Below are 21,575 nucleotides of genomic sequence, written 5' to 3' on the forward strand. Positions count from 1 at the left end.
TTACTATTAATTAATTATTATTATTAAATAATAGCGTTTGTATTTTTATAAATAATATTTTATATTTAAAAAATCTGAAACTGAAATATGTGTTCAGGTGTTAATGATAATGTTTTGAATGTACGTTGGTAGGAACTATTTGCTAATTATCGGTGCAATGTTTAACGAACTCGGCTTATTTGCAAATGCGACATCCACAATCTCTTTGAACAAACAGCATGTTCAAAACTGGTTTCACTGTCATAGATTATATATTCAGCTTGAGAATCAAATGAGCCGTTTGCGTTTTTCGTTTAGTAAATATGTGAGTGGTAATGGCTTGTATTTTATATATTTCATATTGTTATTGATAAATTAACTTTTGCAAGTGCAGGAGTCGTACATCTATTCGCATTCGTCTCGTAATTCGCATCATCTCATTATTCTCTTATTGCGTTTTATTGAAACAAACTAATAAATATAGTCTATCCAAAGTTGGTGTGAACATACGTCACCTAAATTTATGACGTCAAAACGTCGCAATGTTGCCTTATCAATTTTTGAGTTTTAGTTCAGTTTGGCTAAAGTTCTAGTTTAAATAAAATAATGAAACAAAAATTTTATCAAATATATATATATATATATATATATATATATATATATATAATTTATTTTAACATTATTGTACATCTAATGCATATCCAATAATTTAAACTACTGTTAATTATACAGCCACAATAATTTATAGGTTAGAATTGTTTTATTATATTTACATTATACTCTTTTATTCTTTACACACCGACTTGTAGGCGCCTTTTTTTATGTAGTAGTATCCCCCTGGAAGCCTGGAAATCTTCCTTAGAGAGCATATTTACTTTTTTAACGTTTAGTGCTTGTTTCCTTCGACGGTGTGTTTCCTGGTGAAGTCATTTTGATATAACTGTATTTTTTATTTCTTCTACATGTTTATACCATTCTTTATAAAATTAATCATTGAATTCTCCCTAATGCATTTGCCATATCTGCAAAAGAGTTGGTATGTTTTCTCTTCTCGCACGCTTTAACCAAACACTCACTCACTTCTCAACAATTACACACATATTTAATGGACTTAAATCTTTCACACTCTAGAATACGATATATATAACAGGTCAATTGAAAAGTCCCCGGCCTACCATAGTAAAACACATTTTTTTCGCAAAATTAGTTTTTTTATTCAATATAATTCACTTCAAGGGTGATACACTGATTATAGCGACCCTCTAACTTTTCAATACCATTTTTGTAGTACGATTTGCCATTTCCTTCAAAGTAGGCTTCAGTTTCGGCGATCCCCTCTTCATTGGTTGAAAATTTCTTCCCATCGAGACTTCTTTTGATATCTGAAAACAGGAATAGTCGCTGGGAGCCAGATCTGGAGAATACGGTGGACGAGGAAGCAATTCTAAGCCCAATTAATAGATTTTTGCCATCGTTTTCACTGACTTGTGACAAGGTTTCATTGCCTTGGTAAAGCAGCACTTTCTTCGACACGTTTTTCGGCGATTTCGTCCTTCAAACGGTCCAATAACACTATATAATAGTCGCTGTTGAGGGTCCTTTCTTTTTCAAGGTAGTCAATGAAAATTATTCCATGCGCATCCCAAAATACAGACGCCATAACCTTGCCAACGACTGTTGCGTTTACCCACACATTGGAGCGGGTTCATCGTGTACAGTCCACTCGAATGACTGTTGATTTGACTTCGGAGTGAAATGATGGAGCCATGTTTCATCCATTGTATCGACGCAAAAATTCGGGTTTATTATGCTTGATCATCTTCAACACTGCTCCGAATCATCAACTCGTCGTTGTTTTTGGTCAAAAGTGAGCTCGCGCGAAACCTACTTTGCACAGAGCTTTCTCATACCCAAATATTCGTGAATGATATGATGTACACGTTCAGCTGATATCTTTAGGGTGTCTGTTATTTCATTCAATTTCAATTTACGGTCATTCAAAATCATTTTGTAGGTTTTTTAATGTTTTCGTCGGTAACCTCTTTTGGGCGCACACTGCGTTCACCGCATTCGGTGCTCATTTCACGTCTAAACTTAACATACCAATCCTTGATGGTTGATTTTCCTGGGGCAGTGTCCTGTTATATAACAGATATATAATTTCCTGCAATTATCTTATATTCATTATATACACACCTTTAGTTGTTTCCTCTATCATCATCCTGTCTTGTTTGTTCACGATTCCATCATTTCTCAATTTCTTCTTCAATGTGTCTGATCGAGATCATCCAAACCGAAGGTGCTATTAACCTTTCCTGTTTCCAGCATGAAGCACTATACTTCTGCAATAAATTATTTATAAATGTTATGACTAATAAAACACAGTCAATGGTTAATCCAACGTTTACCTTATTCTATCAACTTTAGTTGTCTTAACACTATTTTTATCATCATCTTGCCATGAGTGACTGTTGAGTATTTTGTTTCCATTCTGAAATATCCATGTCTCATCTAAATACACAAATTGAAATAATAAGTGTATATTATGTGGTTTTAAAAATTGTATTCTTTTAAAAGCAATATCCGAAAGTTCCATTAGACCTCTTCTATACTGAGACTAACAGATTCCTCTGAAATAATTATATTAAATTATGTTTATATTGAAAAAAATACTCACTGTTTTTATACATCTCGTGTTTTTGTCCTCTGATAATGATGACATCAAGTTGGTATTCGTCACCCGCTTCGTATGAGGATGATTTCTTTTCAGTGAATCGAGTATTATGTATTTCATTTTTTTTTTGAGATATTTCAGTGACCGTGTCCATACTAATATTTAGCGCAGCTGCAACACGCTAAAAATATTTTAGTAAGTAGTAATATAAAACCATTCTTTTATATTACTACAAAAATATCTATTTCTTGTGCATTTAATAACATAATATCGACCCATGATTTTTGATTGATTCTTTATTGCCATTGCCATTTATTTACTTGTTTTAAGCATTATTTTGAGATTCCTTGCTTCCACAGAATGTCTCTCATTCCTCCAGCAATCGATCAACATTCATTTTACTACAAACGTTTAGATTCCATGTGAAATATTATAATAAAATAAGAACGGTCAGGTTGGGCAGACTGTATTTGCTAAGTCTGTCTGAACGGCATTTTTCTCACACGCAAAGTAATGTACAATCGTCATCCGAGATTATATTTTAACCTACTAATACTCGTAATTTGGATCGTATTTTTCAGCAAGATTTTTTCGATGTAGTAGATTTTTGTTCGAAAAAGCTTTTTCCTTACGCTGACGCTAGTTTAAACACTCGACGAATATTTACGAGCAACCTGTTGAGGCCGGTTTCTGGAAATTGGCGAAAAACAAACGTTTCGTAACGGCCGCGTCGTCTGTCGTCAAAATTATTCCAAAAGTTTCCAAATGAGCCCGAAATCGTTTGCCTCAACGGCTAGGTCGTAAGAAAAAAAGAACTCCGCGTTAGTAACAAGATTAGACTTATTGCGCGTGTAATGTTATGTGTTCCGTATAACTTTTATATTCATGGCGGCTTCTTTAATATTATTTTATTTATTTTTAGATTGAGCTGTAAAATATACAACGGTCCGAGATTGAACTAATTCTAAGTACAGTTTAAGTACATTATAATGTCAATGAATCATCATGGAGATAGCGCTATACTTAAAATAATTCCTAATGGTTACACAAAATATAATATTTTTCTATGATGAAAGAATTAACGATTTTTTTATTTAAAAGACCCATGGTTACCATTATGTTATGGATACATCATGTTATGAATACATCATTCGAATATACGCTGCGACTTCTCACGGAGGTACTGATCACAGTGGTTTAATTTTTAATGCTGCATAGACTCCGGATTTTGAGCGATAGCCTGATTATGTTGGTTTTGATTGATCAATAACTTTTAACTCCTGGATCAGTTAACTTTCTACGAACGTGGTCAAGCATCCTTGCAACATATACCAAGTTAAAATCTATGAAAGATCGAGCAAGGAATAGTCTGATAAACCTTCGAGAGTTTATTTTAAAGGACCACCAAGTTTATTGTATCATATAATCAACCGGCTTAATGTTTGAACTAAAGAACAATCATTTTAATATTAAAAGTTGAGTAACATTGTTTCCATTTAAGAGTATAATTCACACACCTTTTTCTGAAACTACCACCTTTTCTGCAATTTGGCATAAAATATCCTTTCTGCCTGAAAGTACAAATAGCACTGTCTTGTTCAAGAGATATCTGTATCCTTTTTGGCATGTTATATTGTAACTATTAACGTATAAGTACGTCGCAAAGTACACAGAGCTTTAAACGAATAATTTTTGAAACTGTCAACCCATATTTAAAAGATTAGAAAGACAGAAATCAAAGACTATCATTTGTAATATTGAGTGTAACTTGTCATGGTGATTTGACATCAGTCACTGAATAATAAACCGCAATTTAAACGCAGATAGTAACTTAGATAGTAACGCAAATTATTTATTTTTCAAATATGAAACATTAATTTCATTCGTTAATAATATTTAAAATAATTCAGAATTCAAGAAATTGCTAAAATATATATACTGCCATATATTCACTGCTACGTTTAAAAAACTTCAATTTAATATGCACTAATAGAGGAAGGGTTTTAGAACTTCATTTATATTTTAAAATATAAATCTTATCTATAAATATTAAAATGATTATAAATATTATTTTAACTATTCAATTTAAGATGCTGTTATTAAGTAACAAATATCCACAATATCGATAAAATTAGTAGTTGTAATTTGCGCCATTTTTTTCTATTTTGTAGACTTTTACCTTTATCAATCAAAGTATTATCTATCCGTCCTCTAGCAAGCATTTGAATTTGGCGTTAAAAAATAATGATTACGTATTCTGAGGGTATCGAGAATTGTTCAAAAGAAATTGAACTGCTATTCAGTTCAAGCAAGAACTGTCAATGGGAACAAATGATAATTGAAAGGCACTCTACGAGTGTCGCCGTTTATATTTTGAGCCTTGGCAATACTAAGAATTGCTAGGCTTCATCTGAGGTTTCCTTCTCCATAACCTTTTTCAGAACGTTTTGTCATTTGAGCATAACTTATATCGTTTACAGTGACTTGAAAATTTCCCGCACTGAAAAAATTAAGGACATTTCGTTCCTTGATTTTTACGGCTTTCGACGTGGATTATCAATACAGGGGTGATGTCGATCAAATACTTCGATCTTTGGTGATGAAGCCAATACTGGACCACTATAAAACGTTGGCATAACTATAATTTCGTGAGTCGTGAAGGTCGTCCAAAATCATTAATATCAATTATGCCAGAAAACATGCTGTGAGCGAAATAATATTGTAAGATTGTCCGGTGACACGGATTCCCCATAATTTGACAAAACTCTAAAGATACATATATCTTGGTGCAAAGAAATGATCAGGATACGCGATCAAAAGTAGTGTGTAGCATCTACTCATGTAGCAAATTTTGGATCTATGCGTATGGGCATAATAAAAGTGATTCGTGAGCAAATCACTTCGAAACAAATGATCGCCTGTTTCTTCAGAATAATTGGACATGCAAATTAAGGACAAATTATATGGCCCAGGTTTTTTGTTCCCTGAAGAAGCCGTTGATTCATTTCAAAAGCGATGTTTTGGATGTATCTCAATCAGAATGAAAAAGTGTTACGAAAATTGGTTCAAACGCATGCAAAAGCGCATTGATCAACATAAAGAATAATTCGAAACAGTCGGCTTCATTGGCGCAGTGGTCAAGGCGACAGGACGGTCCTCCTACTGTTGCGATAGTCGCGGATTCGAATTCTATTGGAGCATGAATGTACTTTATGTTTGTGATTATAATTGTAAATGTCATTATCAACAGTGGAAAATGCGACAAGAAATAACCATTCCAGTCACGCCAGTAACCAGGCTGGGTAAGACTGGAGTCTTCTGGGATAGTCTCTAAGTTGGTCACTGGTCAGGCTTAATGCCGGAGCCCATATTAAACTGTAGATCTAGTCCAGATAAACCCTTGTTGGTAAAAAGGAGACTAATTTTTTTTAAAACATTGAAAAACATTAAAAACAATTTCGTTAATATATTACGATCTTTTCACTATTAGGCTCAAAATCGTTGAACGAGATTCCTACTTAAGTATTTCATACTTAAATTCAGTTGATCGTATTCCCGGGTTTCAGTTTAAACTTATGTGCCTTCCTTTGGGCTTTCCGTAATGTTTTGTCTTCGATAAGTAACATTTTCTTCGAGAATAATTGTATGGTGTAAAGTCGTATAAAATAATGCAATTGTTGATCATTTTGCATTTTTACTTTAACCGTATAACTTAATTTAATTTATGACGTAAAATTAGTAAATGTAGAATTAATCAAATATTAAATGTTTTCTTTTTCAAAACAACAAGATGAAAGTTAGATCACTATTAAGATCCCACTAAGGTCATTTCGCTTACAATGGCATGCCAAACCGTTAATATCAAATTATGCTTGTTATTTGTCTTAATATGTATTAATTCGGTCTGTTCTTAAGTGGACGTTTTTCATCTTGTTTGAAAAAATAGTCTTATAAGCCAACTTGATGTGCTCTTTACAACTTTATAAATTGGCTAATAAATAATTTTTTTTTTGCTTCTAAGTATAATGTTATAAATTATATAATCGGTGTTAAATAAATAATTTGTATGTACACAACGTATGCACTTGAATGCATGTTCCAGGGAATTTAGCAAGGACAAGTATTAACACGTGTTCTTCTAAAAGACAACTGACGTATGTATTTAATAATTCATCTAGTTTAATAGTGTCCAGCATAAAATATTTGGATTAGTTTTTAATTAAATTAAAATATACAAATTAAATTACCTACTTCTGAGTATTTGTGCTGATTTAGGCGTTTCAAAAGTAATTTTGATACAGTTGGTATTATAGTTACAATATCGGAAGCTGATTCAAAACAAAGTTAGTATTTCGCTTGTACTTGATACATTTATACTTGATATATACTTGATATATTTATGAGAAAGAGACTATAATCAGAGGTTCTATACCATTCCCTACACTTTACGTTTTTTGTAATTATTCCAAAAAAATATACAATTTTTTCCAAGAAGGAACAGGAAATTCAAATATATTGGGTTGAGGTTTTGTTTTTTTTTCTTAATGTTTTTTCAAACCGAATTTACTCATATACATTTCAAACATTAATTTTTTTGTTAATCATAATTGCCCAAGTTATTGCAGAACATTTGAGATATTTTTTTTCTGAAACTTCAATCACATTTTTTACACATACAGTTTAGAATAACAAGAACTTTTAATTTCTTATTATGTATTTTAAAAAATAAGTGGAGACTTGTTGAACAGCGATAAAAAACGAAACTGATGGTTTCAATCTATTCTACTATAAGCCAAACCCCTACCTATAGACGTCTCACTCACCACACTATTAATTTTAACATAAATACACCGCCGTGTCCTTTCGAATACATAGTCTGTCTAGCCAGAGCCATATCAGTCGCGTAATATAATATATATATATATATATATAAAGACAAATTAGTGGTTTGGCTAAATCCGAGCAGCTCGTGATGAGCAATTCCTTTCCAACCCCACCAAATGTTCTCTTCTGCCAGCTGTTCTTCTTCACCGCCTTCCTTGGCGCTCGTGGGGGCTTTGCAGTCATTTGTGAAGCTTCTCCATGATCTTTTTATACAACATTTGATAAACCTCCACTGTATTTTTCGTTTTCGAATGTAAAAAACGTAAAGTATAATGAGTATAACCTTCGGGGCGCTCCATTTATAAAGCGCAACATCTTTTAACTAACTAAATGAATGACGTAGGCATAATGATTTAATTTTTTCACAATAAAGTCATATATTTGTTAAAGAAATACCCAAATTAATCCTCTTCTTAATACCGCCGTCACAACCATCAGTTTTACGCAGTTCAGAACGCACTATCTAGAACTGTTATTAATCATACGCGACAAAATGTATTCTAGCACGTTGGTGTCGATTAACCCGATAGGACTTGATGCGACAAAGATAACGAGATATTCTCGTGTCACGAACCTTTTTAATCACTGTGCCGATTATTCTGTCAAAAGCATTGGTGATATCATCTTTATTAAACCAATGAATATTTTATATTAAAAAATTAAATCATTAATTAATTACGGAATAATGTCATTTTGTACAGACATTCAAAATCATACATTCGGCTTGGTATTAGTATATGTTTTAAGTTTTCTTTTAATTATTTGTTAATTGATCTTCGTTCATTTTTTCCATAATTTCTATATACTAATTATAGCTCTTCGCAATATTTCTCAACTCTGAATTCATCATTACTTGTCGTTTGAAGATTAGAACTACTTTAGTGGCATCATATAAACGTAAGGCAAACAAGTAACATACTGAGGTCTAGATTACCAAAAGTAGAGTTTATATGGATTAATAGCTATACAATGTTCTGATTGAGACCTAAACAATATATTTTGCTCACTATTACTTCGGCCTTGTATTGCTATATAAAAGGTTAACTCCCGTGGCTGTCATGAGCATACAGAAAATCTCAAGTTCCCACCACCATTCCCTTTCCCGTTATCCTCTTTCAAAAGAATTATCTTGTACATTTTATTTTGCGTTTTATTTTTTTTTTATTCTTCTTGTCCTTTTCGCATTAAGGTGAGAAGATTATGGTTTATCAAAATCCATATCTTACGTAACAGCAATAAAAGAAGTTGATCTTTTGTTTTTTAAATTTTGTATTTATTTTCCGGTATGCGAAAACAGCAGTTATTAATAGATTATATATTAAACCTAATATAAACATTTTTCTGCTATTTTTTTCGCTACTGTATATACTCATACCATATATTTTTAAAATGATATAAACGTGAATATACATTTTCGTATTTTATGTTAAATATATATTTGGAATTAATTTAATTTAACGAATATGTAATTTAAATATGAAAAGCATATGATAGTACAGTATTAATATGAGTTGAGTTTTTATTGGTATCTCCAACAGAAACATATTATTTTGTTCTAATAGTTTAGTTTTATTCTAAATCTATTGTATAATCTACTGTAGCCATAATGATGCTATTCTTTTCAAAAATTGTTCTCCACCAAAGAATATTTTCAAATGTAAAATGAGCCAGAATAACCAATAATCTGGATGTTTAAAATATTTTATAGCCAGCGTGGTTGACGCATTGGTAAAGGCGACAGGACGGTCCTCCTACTGTTACGATAGTCGCGGGTTCGAATCTTGCTGGGACATGGTCGTAAATTTATGTTTGTGATTGTCCTTAGGCAAGAGTGCAAAATCCGACAAGGAACATGATCCCAGTCACGCCAGTAACCAGGTCGGGTAAACATTTTATACTTTGTTGGTATTCTAGTCTAGATACTTGAATTTAAAGTATTTTTTCAAGTGAAATAAAAACAATATTTTTATTATCCATTTTTATACTAGATATGTATTAATGTTTAAAGAACACATAGAAGTAAAAAACGTGAAAAAATTAAAAATCCAAGTTACAGGCTGATGGCGAGGGGGGGGGATACTGTCAAAAAAATGGCGAGCCGTCGTTGACACGATTGCACCTTCTAACTAAAACTGAAACAAAAATAAAAAATTTAAATTACACCTGTTCGGAAAAACAATTAAAAATAGTAAAAATTCAAATTTTATTATAGTTCTACTTTGGACTATAGAAGAATGTATAGAGAAGGTGCACATACAATTTTAAGTAAATCGGTAGAAGAGCTTAAGATATTGGCAACTGTCTTGCTTTTTTTTAGTTTCGTGAAAAACGCATTTAAAATTTCAGATAAATTTGCGACGATTTAAATGTTGCATTACTAAAATAAATAAAAGAGTACTTGATAAAAAAAATATTTTTTTCTTTTATAAACCGGGTCTTTTTCATGAATGTTTGTATCCAATTAGTCGAATCCTTATTAATAATTATCCTTAAGGCAAGAGTGCCAAATCCACACAAGGAAAATTATTTCAGTCACGCTAGTAACCAGGCTGGGTAAGGCCGGATGTCTTCTGGGATGATCTTCAAGTCAGTTCACTCACCAATCGGTAGGCTTAATGCCGAGGACTGTGGTTTGGAACCCATGTTGAGTAGTAGATCAAGTTCAGATAAACCAGTTGGTAAAAAGGAGACTCTAAAATATAACAACAAAAAATCACAGATATTGCATTTTATTTATGGAATTTAATATGTAATAGTAGTGAGTAGTTATATAAAACGTATCTTCACAGCATATATGATAATATAAGATGTGATTTTTTAGTTATATCCTACATTAGATATATTTGGAACAATTTTAATTTAAAAATTAATTTATTGCTATTGTTCGGTTATACTTGCAAAAAAACAACACAAGCAAGATCATGCTAGGCAAATAGTAGGTATTTCCCAAATTAAAATTAAATTAGACTGCTAAAAATAAAGTTAAGTGTAACACTTATATACTATACCAAATTCGTGTGGTTTGGTTCCCTCCAATATTCTGATTTTCTGTACGTTGTCCAGTAGCTGTATTATTTCCACATTATTGTGATTTAGTAACCTTGTTTCATATTTTAATACGAAATCTTAGATAACTTCGTAAATCAATTTGATTTCAAGGCCATTGTGCAGTTCCTCGTGGGTTACGTATTGGCATGCATTGGTAATTAATCGAAGAAGCTTATTTTGACAGCGTTGGATTACTAGTGGGTTTAATTTTTAACGCATATCCATATTTACCATAATCTCTTTAATCTTGTTGAATAAGATGAAGTTGACAGTATATTCTGACTAACCAATGCACATCTTTGATTTTGAGCTTGATCTGCTTTGCTTTTTGTCCAACATGATGCATGATTTAATAAATGACAGTTTTGAATTTTTGAAATGGACAGTTCAGTACTTATTACATCCATTGTTTAAAGGTGTAGTAAAATAGTTAATTTGAAATGTTATTGTGCAAAATCAGTACAATGTATTTAATTCAGAGTATTGTCCATTGATAGCCGCTGCTTTTTCTGATCTTTTGAGACTATCCACGAGTCGACCCATTTTTTTTTTGGTATCTTCCTAAGATGTGAAGCGCTGCTCAGACAGATCACGACTCACATATATCAGAACAAGTAGTAATCAGAAGGAGCAAGGTCTGGATAATATGGCGGGCAGGCTAGCCCTTTCTATTTTAATGTTTCCAAGTATGTTTTCACCTGATTTGTAATATATGGTCGAGCGTTGTCATGCTGAAGAATAGCTTAGAATAGATATTGTTTGTGCCATTCCCGCCACTTTTCGCACAGTGCTCAGTTCAAACACAATTGTAGTCAATAGCGATCCCCATTGATGGTTTCACCGAGTAATGCCTTCAAATTCTCGCCTTAATATTTTTTTGGCTGTCCAGAACGCTTTTTGTCTTCGGTGTCAAAATCACCACTCTCAAAACATCTAAACCAGTATTCACATGTTGAAATTGATGCAGCGTGGTTGCCATAAGCTTTACACAGCATTAGATGACATTCAGCCGGATTTTTGTTCAAATTGAAGTAAAAAAGTAAAATTTCCTGCAAATGCGATTTACTCGGTACAAAATCAGACATATTTAACGCACTGAAACATTTTTTGTTCACAATTCACATACTGAAAAGTGAAGTCTGCCAGTGAGTGAGTGAGTGCCAGTGAAGTTACAAGGTTACAAGTGTACCCAATGCAATTAATAGCACTACCTTTTGTAAATCCTTTAAAATTATTTTATAGGCCTGTTAAAAAAAAGCTTTTACGTTGCAAAATCGCGTAACCTCATTTCTAATTCCCGAAAAAAAAAAGAAATATTTATACGCTATAAAACGGCAACACGGGACCAACACCCTTTTACTTTTATCGATGTTGTCTTGCGGCGCGTCGGTTGCAATCAACAAGTAGCCCCCTGCGCCGCCTCCGCGACGGCGGCGGTTGCGGCGGCGACGGCAGCAGCCCCGAACCGTCCCCCACGTCACGTCCGAAGGTGGGCAATAAAATTTCACGGGCGTGAAACGGCTCATTTCGCGGTGCAGCAAGTGCACACAAGAACGAAACGGGATCGAGGTGAAATCGTTTCGTACGCGGCGCTCGTCTCTTAGCCCGGTGTGGGCGATGTCATTGGATACGTTACGTTCGAGGAACGACCGACCGAGTTTCGACGTCGGGTCAACGTTGAAGCGAGCTTGATGGTTTATGATGGCGTTCGGCCGTAGATCTCCGGTAATAGAAATGCATATTTTAGGGTTGCACTTGATAAACGCTCGGAAGGCGTTTGGATTTCTTATTTTATTAGTATCGTGGTTTTTCTCTACATTATTTTTATAATTTATCTTTTACTGTTAGTACCGGATTTTAATATTATCCATGTTAGTCTTAACGGTGATCTACACACCGCGACAAAACACTACAGATTTTTCATTTCTATTTTTAATAAAAATAACTTCTTACCGATTCTTTCTCTATACTTTTTCTTGGATTCTTCGTTTCATATAAACATCGCAAAGGGACAGCTATTGTTTACTTACAGGTTTTTTACGCAAAATCTATAAGTAAACAATAGAATAACGCGACGAAAATATAACACAGTTAGTTAAAAAGTGCATAAAAAACTGATCAATATTTTAAATATTTTAAACTGAGATGCGATATAATTAGGAAACAGTATAGAACAATTTTAAACATCCCAGAACAAAATAAAGAGACATTAAAATTGGTAATTCGTTCTTAAGAAATATAATATGATATGGCAAATGGGTTAAATTAACAAGCCTGGAACTAGAACTTTTTTCTGAGAACAAATCACATAGATATAGCTCTCATACCGGGGACTCATTTTTCCAACTTTGTATACTTTTTTATACAGCATTTCCGACAAGACGAGATTAATAAAAGAAATACAAGCTACGGTAGTTAACATTGAAAAGAACGGCGCTGAAATAAACATTAATATTTTCAAAATTAAACCTATTTCGGCTTTCCCTTGGTAGTGTCTTGGGACCACTCCTGTATCTGCTCTACACTGCTGATATACTGGAACATTTTTTGATGAAAAGTAATAAAAGGGTAATATATTTTACAGATATCGGTAAAATAGTTGACATAACAATAAAATATGGATGGTAAAATGGATTTTATTAATTAAATTTTAATTAAACTAATTAATAATTATTATTATTTCATGTGTCTTTCCATGTGTATGCTTCAAATGCAGAAAAGAAAAAGCTTTTGTATAGTATAACTGGTGATAAAAATAAATGCCCTACAGTAATTTTTGTTTAAAAGATAAGCCTAGTATTCCTGTCTAAGTCATTTTGCAACATAACAATTCCATGTGACAAAGAAGCTCAGTCGTATGTTACAAAACTACTGAAAACCTATTTGGAAATGCTGAAATGAGAGTATTAAACTGCTCACCACACATCTCATATCAATACCGCGTAGTAGATTGAAAATGAGAAAAAGTCCATTCTTAAAGAATCTCTCTCAATAAATAATCTTCCAATAATCTTAAATAATCTTCAAATTCAATCAAATAAACTTCCAAGAAGTGAGGAAAAAGCTCATCCAATTTCTAGACTGTTTAATAATTTTTAAATAATATAGAATAATAAATTTTCATAAAAAGAGGACAATAGCTCATTCAGTGCTTTAATTATAAAGTTATATAATTAAAAACTTTACAATTAAACGTTTACATGTAAGATTATATCCAATTAAATTAACAATTCATTATACTACATTTAATAATTTGTTCAAGAACAATTGTAATTATTTTTATTTTGTAGTTTATAAAGAATTTTCGTAAATAAATGACAATTAAATAAAGTATATATGTTATAACGCGTTTGAAAAATATTTTTTATATAATAAATTAAGTTTGTATTTCAGCGGGAACGTAAACAGAAAAAGCTCTACTCTGAAGACTGGGCGTTAGGCGATGATGATGAAATTGAAGGTCGGCGTACGTTCAGCTTGCAGGACAAATTGGAGGATCCCGCCTTCGAAGCACATGGAATGGTTAAAGAGATGAGGGGCGAAGAACTGAACGTGGCGTATTTTCAAAAATACGGCTTCAACACACCACTTCTTTTCAAAGAGAAGACTGGACTAGGTATGTTTGAAATTATCTATTAAATATATTTAAAAAATCAACCACGTTCTGTAAACATTTTAGAATAACATAAACTTGTAATAATTTTGTGTATAATTCAATTTGTGTTAATTGATATTTAATATTGTGAACTAGAAAAATGTTTAAAGTTGAGAAAAACAGGCAAAACAAGCAGGAACAAAGGCATTTAATTTTTCAGTAGAAAGTTAATAAAATGTGTTTTATCTAAACAAATTACCAAGATAACATTCTTTGCGGTTACGATACTTTGGACCAATACCAATTGAACAATTCTAGAAATATTCGTGAAAGTTTGGTTTGGTTCATGAGTGAGGTCTTTAAGTTATTTTATTTCTTGTTCATATTTGGGGTCGCACAAAGAAATCCAATATCAGTTTAATTCATTATCAAATGATTTACTTATTATGACAAAGTTTTGCTGGCTTGGTTTGCTTAGTGATCAAAGCGACAGGATGGTCTTCCTACAGTTGCGATAGTCGCGAGTTCGAATCCTGCTGGGACATGGATATACTTTATGTTAGTGATTGTAATTGTATATGTCCTTATAGGCAACAGTGGAAAATCCGACAAGGAATAACCATCCCAGTCACGCCAGTAACCAGGCTGCGTAAGACTCTGGGATGGTCTCTAACTTGGTCAGTGGCCAGTCGGTAGGCTTAGTGCCAAGGACCGTTGTTCGAAGCCCACGTTAAATACTAGGTCTAGTCCAGATAAACCCACTTTGGTAAAAATGACACTTTAAAATACATATATGAGAACAAAGTTCTTCGCATCGTTGTTAGCGCTCAGTGGTATTCTAAAGATGGGGGTATCCACAAAGATTTAAGGGTACCAACGATCAGCGAAGAAATTAAACAGTTTGAAACTGAGATTGCGTGAACATGAAAACGCAAGGTTCTACAACTGCTCGATAAGAGTAAACCCTACTCGGACGTTATAGAGACATAAACCCTTTTGAATTAGTATAGTTAAATTTTATATGAAAACTACGCCATATTTTAAACTTGGAGATAGAGTGCACCAGTGGGAGTACATCCATCAGACGCTAATTAACTTTGGGTCTGAAAATTTAGAGCTGGACATTATGAACAATATTAAGGAAAAATGACTAGACAGTGAATAACTAGTTGTAATATGTGTACCAGGTGCTTTTTAATTTAAAAAAATACGAACACTGTTGTCGGATTATTGGAGTATACTTTGTTGTTAAGTTGTAAAGAGAAGTCGCTAGCTTGTCAGTGGCGAAAATCCGTCACCACTCCGTGAAATAAGTTTCTAAGAAAACATATCCCCTCTGTCGTTGAAAGTATGACACGCGGCTTTATCTCATCACCGAAGCCAAATTTTTATTTTCATAACCATTATTTTTCTCTGTATTTTAGTTTGCTGTTGTGCCTCAACTGTATTTAAAAAAATTCTATGACCCGCCATCTTGCAGATCTAACCATAAACTTTAGTTTTAGACTTTTGGTTTTTTAAACGGAGGTGGGGGGGATGATAGTTCAACTGAATATCGGGACAGTTTTGCATAATATTCTGAATATTATTGAAATCATACCATAAAGATTTTTTGGTTATTAAAGTTTTTGTTTATAGAACTTTCAATTACTTTATTTGATGGCAGTTATAGGTTTGGAATTTTGTAGGGAGCGGTTGTAAACAATTACCTCCTTTTTGATCTTTTTAAGAAAAATATTCCAAAATTTTTCTAAATTTACCATTCTTTATCAGTAATATTCTTTAACAGTAATATATAGAGTTGAAATTTAATTAATTTTTTTTGTTCATGTTTTTCAAACCGAAATTTTTCATATAAAGTTCAATCATCAATTTATTTAAACCATTTTATCACTGATCAATGTACTGTTTTGATAATTTCGGCAGTGTATAACTTCTGAGATTTTTGGGCCTCATCCGGAAGCGGATCAAGTGATGTCGGATGTGACCAAATCCGTACTATATTATGGATCCATTAAAACTTCCCAGACATTCTAGCTCAATTGTTGCCAAGTCAAAAGTGTGTTCGTAATGGAAGACTAGCCTTTCCTATTCTGGCCGTGTTTATTTTAATCGTCTGCTTCAGTCACTTTAGTTGTTGATAGTAGTGGCGAATTTTCGAGTTTTGGTCAGATTCGAACAGCTTATAATGAACAATTCCTTTCCAACAACGTTAAACATTTTCACCTTTGTCGTCGTCAATGAGCGCTTTGCAACTACTCGTAAAACTTCTTCAAGCTTTTTACACTTTTAACTTATTACTTTTTTAACTGTACACTTTTACTTATTACGCCCGTAATAAGTTATTTTAAAAATGGATGGATTAATTTTTTCACTCTTAGTTTATTGTGGAATCCAGATATTAAGCTTCTTTCGGTATACGGTCTTACGGAAATAGTTCAACATTTTTTATGGTGAATATTTAATTCCATAGCAATTTCATCGACATTCTCAATGATTTGTCGAACAGGGAAAGATTCATCATTAATACCGAATTTCGGAAACAAAAACGGGTATATCAATTCAGGCACTGGCGTTCGCCTTTTAGATGTGCTTCATTTTGCCCTTTTTTGAAAATAAATTATGAAAATATGACGAAAATTACCTTCACCACTATTCTCAAAGCGGAATAACTTTTTTACTTAGTTTTGCTTTTAATCTTAATAAAATTTCCTATTGGATGAATGACCTTGTAGCTAGAACTATTTTTCCAAATTTAGATATAGGAAAATATAGGAATCAATAAGTAACATTGTGGTTAACATAAGATACATGAAAGTAATTCGTTTCTTATTCATGGATATTTTGCCATGATCACTGCACGTTTGTATTGTTTTGCTGAAAGATAATATTTTCTACTACAAATGCGGACCATTTTCTTTTAAAATATAGTTAAAACAATCGAATAAGTTCACCTAACATTCTCCATTAAAGGCCTTTAAGGTAATTAACGTCAAAAATTATGCCGAGAATATCATGAAACACTGTAGCCAAAGTTACGGTATTTTTTGCAAATAAAGTTATCTTAGTTTTCTTTCGGGTTGTTAGCTTTGTGTACCTTTTTTCTTTAGTTCTGTTTCAGTTTATAAAATCGTACTGCTAGTATTTTTCTTGGTTTCTAGTATCCTTTGTTAAATAGAGATTGCTTCAAACAGATGAAATTATTCCAAATTATCATCTTTTGTTTTTTTCATCACTGACACACGATCATACATCTGTATATCGATTTTTTGCTACTTGTAAGCAACCGCCGAACTTTTATTTAAAACCAGTTATTTTTTACAAAAAATATATATTCACATTCTTCTGTACACAAATCACAATCACAAATATCTACACAGCAGTTTTACAGTATTAATGCTGTAATTTAATGTTATGTAAACATATTTTTGTCAAAAACCTTTCAGGATACTTTAAGAATGCACTGAGTTTATTAAAAACAATGTGAAACCCTACAAGCGTATTCAAGATCGAACAACGTCCGCCACGTACCACAATCGCTTACAAAATGCCAGTGCGCGCCTTCCGGCGGTTGTTTTGGCATAGATTATGGACGCACAACGTTGCCACATCGCCACGACCCAATAGTAAATGGTAAATGTTACTTTTGGTCGTGGCTGGAATTAAGGCATCAAACATCAAGTACATAAATATGATAAATGTTTTACTTCTTACTTTTTCTTAAATATACTAATTGAATCTGGTGTATCAAATGCACATCTAAATTATTGGTATAGATGCTATTTAAGTATTTATGTTTATTTTAAGCCGTAGAATGTTTGCCAAGACTGTTCATATGCAGTCTCAGGTTTCAGTCCTGGTAATATTTAAAATACTTTACCAAATTTGACATTTTGATTATATATAATTAATCTATACTATAAATTTTTTTCATTGTTCTGCGCATTCTTAAATTATTAATAGATATAGGTTTAAATTCTTCATTCATCTAAGAATGTGTACTTTTTTGGTAGTTGGGAAAAAAGCTAAGTATTCTAGTGATTCTTAAACATGGAATATTCTTCATGACATATTGGTTTCGGCTATTACGTGTTCAACAGTATTCATTTCACTTCGAAAAAATCCATCATTTTAAAAAATAACAACCAATCGACGTCATCAAAAAATTAAAATTGTCTAATATGTCATATTGTATTTGACAATAATATAACCTTTAAGTATTTGTGATATTGGGTACTCTTTTTTCTCTATTAGAATTTTGAACCGAGTAATCGTCATCAACAGAAGCTTTTTATATTACTTCTTTTATCTGAACACATCTACAGAAAGCACTTATGCGATAAGTGATTTTGCACCAATAGGAACGTCCAATCAAGCCTTCAAATCCTGAAAAATTAGTAATAAAAATTTAAATGGAAATATTTAAGTAGGAAATCTACCTCACCCATTATTTTTCCGTTTACTATTTGTTTCGATCAATTACCATTTTGAATAGTACTTGCTCTCAAGTCCAATATATAATCCACTAATCAGAATGGATGGTAGTAAACGTTTTAGTGTACATTCTTCACTGATGTCGCTTACATTTAACTAATTGGCAAGTACATTGCACTGACACTATTTCGAAATAATTAACACTAATGCCTTGAATTGTATTCTTTATGAATTTTAGAGAAATATCACGCTGTATCACTTCATTAAAGTCGTACTTCGGAACATCGACTATAGCCCGCAGCAGTTTGTTTTAAAACCGTTGAATGATTGCTTTATTATATTTGCTAGAAGTACGAAGATAGTTGGATTCCAAATGTGCCGGCGTCTACAGTCAAATGATTGCCAATTACAGTTTATAAATTCGTTTTAAAATGAGATAGTATATTTCCTTCTCATTTTATTTTAATTAAAAAGAGATACAATACTACCTGATACGTCCGAGCATGTTAACCGAATCAAACTTTGTTTTGGAGCTTTGCTTGTTTTGATAGATTTCCAATCGCTGCTTTATATTTGTGGTTACTATGATTGAAAATGGCGAAGTCAATAAATAGCCATAAACAGATTACGTCTCTAATCGGCTACATCGTATAGGAACGAGATAATGACGTCATACATTTTGATGACGTGAGTTCATTATTATTTTGGACGGACTTCTGCTCGTGTTCTAACTAGATCCTGTTGACATCTACAATAGCAAGCGATCCGCCAGTTATCAATACTTTATCTTTTCTTCATTAATTCTCAGACCATATGGCTCTGTTGCTATGTCATAAAGAATGTAACGCGAATATCATATATCAAGTAAATAAAATATTAATGCATTAAAAAAGAACTAAAAAATAAAACAACGAATATCATTCTTGCTGTTTTAGTTATATTGTAAAGTCTCTATTTACCAATTAGAGTCCTAAACTAGCCACTAGTTGATAGTTAGAGAGAATACTTTTACAATTAGTGAACACAATTTTTAAGAATCAAACATTAAATTTTGCTTTAAATTTTTTCAAAATGAATCTGTTAAATAATCCTTATTAAGAAATTATTATTATTCAAATTGTTATTTAAATTTTAATGTGTTGCAAGTAGTATGTTTCATATAACTAATTGAACTACTGTAGTCTATCCAAAGTTATTTTGTACATACGTCATCTAAATTTGTAACGTCAAAACGTCGTAATATTGTTGTATCAACTGTGAGTTTTAGTTCAGTTTGGCTTTGATATACAACAAAATTCTAATCTAAATAAAATAATTAAACAAAAATACTGTTATCAAATATAATTTATTTTAACATTATAGTAAATCTAATGCATATATTATCGATTAAGAATCGAATTATTACAATTAAGTACACAGTTATAATAGTTTGTAGGTTAGGATTGTGTTTGATTATATTTACATTGAACTCTATTCCATACCACCTATGAGTTAGAGTTTTAGGCGCGTTTGTAGTGAGTTTCACCCGCTTCGTATGAGGACGTTTTTTTTCTGTGAATTCAAGATCATATTTTTCATTTTTTGAGATATTTCAGTCACCGTGTCCATTCTAATATTTAGTGCAGCTTCAACACGCTAAAAATATGTTCAATAAAAATCGTAGCAAATTAATATTTAGCAGTAAAAATGCTTACGAATACTATTGGCAAGAGGGGGCCTACATTAATTCGTTCGTGTTCAAAGTAACTGATTAGAGATTCAATCTGTTCTATCTGGCTTCGGAATTTTCAATCAGAGTAGTAAAAAGCAGTGATTTAAAATTTATCAAAACAAGCAAAGCGTTAAAATAAAGTTTGCCGGTTTATAATCTATTATCACTATCGTTTTGATTAATTTTGCATACATTTAACAACCGGACGACTTAGCAGGCTAAGTTCGGTTACACCTTCGAACTCATCAGACAGCATTACATCTCTTCTTAACAACTATAAAATGAGAAGGAAAATATCGTCTGGTTCTAAAACGATTTGTAAATATTGCGGCAGACAATACATTAAACATCTTGATGACGTATGTACAAACACACTTTAGATAGACTATACCTACCAATGTAGATCCAATTGAAACTCAGAAGTTCAACAAACACGAGATATTTACTATCTTTAATCCCACATTTTTTATCCCAGTTTTGTTGTTCCTAGAAATTGTTACCGCCTTATCACTGAAACTATCTGGCTTAATATGTTTATTATGTAATATTTTTACAAATAGATTTAACGCAGTGACATTACGTTGCGAATTAATACGAATATAACAGGTCAATTGAAAAGTCCTCGGCCTGACACATAGATGGCGCTGTTAGAATTAAATCCATATGTTTTTTAGTTAGCCCTAACCCCAAAAAAACGTGTATAAAGTTGACAGCTGTCGGATCATTAGTTTGTATATTATAGCATTTTGAGTGAAGCAACTTTTGTTATTGTGAAAAAAATGGATAAAAAGGAATTTCGCGTGTTGGTAAAATATTGCTTTTTGAAGGGAACAAATACAATTGAAGCAAAAACTTGGCCTGATGCCTAGTTTCCGGACACTGCCCCAGGAAAATCAACTATCAAGGTTTGGTATGCTAAGTTTAGAGGTGGTGAAATGAGCACCGATGACGGTGAACGCAGTGGACGCCCAAAAGAGGTTGTTACCGACGAAAACATTTAAAAAATCCACAAAATTATTTTGAATGACCGTAAATTGAATTTGAATGAAATGGCAGACACTCTAGAGATATCAATTGAACGTGTACATCATATTATTCACGAATATTTGGGCATGAGAAAGCTATGTGCAAAGTGGGGGCCGCGCGATCTCACTTTTGACCAAAAACAACGACGAGTTGATGATTCGAAGCAATATTTGAAGATGCTCAAGCATAATAAACTCGAGTTTTTGCGTCGATATGTGACAATG

The 21,575-nt window shown here is 32.4% G+C and overlaps 1 protein-coding gene and 2 long non-coding RNA genes across 6 annotated transcripts in view; 1 reads left to right on the top strand and 2 right to left on the bottom strand.

The window, feature by feature from the left end:
• Positions 1-21,575, top strand: part of Kdm2 (Lysine demethylase 2) — a 77,426-nt gene that overhangs the window by 40,494 nt on the left and 15,357 nt on the right. For 3 of the 4 annotated variants that reach the window (XM_076399084.1, XM_076399081.1, XM_076399083.1), the window contains one exon: positions 13,979-14,201. In XM_076399084.1, coding sequence (XP_076255199.1) covers positions 13,979-14,201 — 223 coding nt within the window. Of the gene's footprint in view, positions 1-13,966; positions 14,202-21,575 lie in introns of all 4 variants that reach the window. The other variant, XM_076399082.1, reaches the window with a different exon arrangement.
• Positions 2,444-2,922, bottom strand: LOC143193114 (uncharacterized). The gene is made up of 2 exons (XR_013004946.1): positions 2,657-2,922; positions 2,444-2,609 (listed from the first exon to the last, which is right to left on the bottom strand). It is a non-coding gene; the product is annotated as an uncharacterized LOC143193114 (long non-coding RNA).
• Positions 9,568-17,418, bottom strand: LOC143193115 (uncharacterized). Its single transcript, XR_013004947.1, has 3 exons — positions 17,278-17,418; positions 10,138-10,229; positions 9,568-9,669 (listed from the first exon to the last, which is right to left on the bottom strand). It is a non-coding gene; the product is annotated as an uncharacterized LOC143193115 (long non-coding RNA).

The sequence above is a fragment of the Rhynchophorus ferrugineus genome, unplaced genomic scaffold (genome assembly GCF_030347505.1).
Source record: "Rhynchophorus ferrugineus isolate W39M unplaced genomic scaffold, kcgeb_rfMv2 rfM3, whole genome shotgun sequence".
NCBI lineage: Eukaryota > Metazoa > Arthropoda > Insecta > Coleoptera > Curculionidae > Rhynchophorus > Rhynchophorus ferrugineus.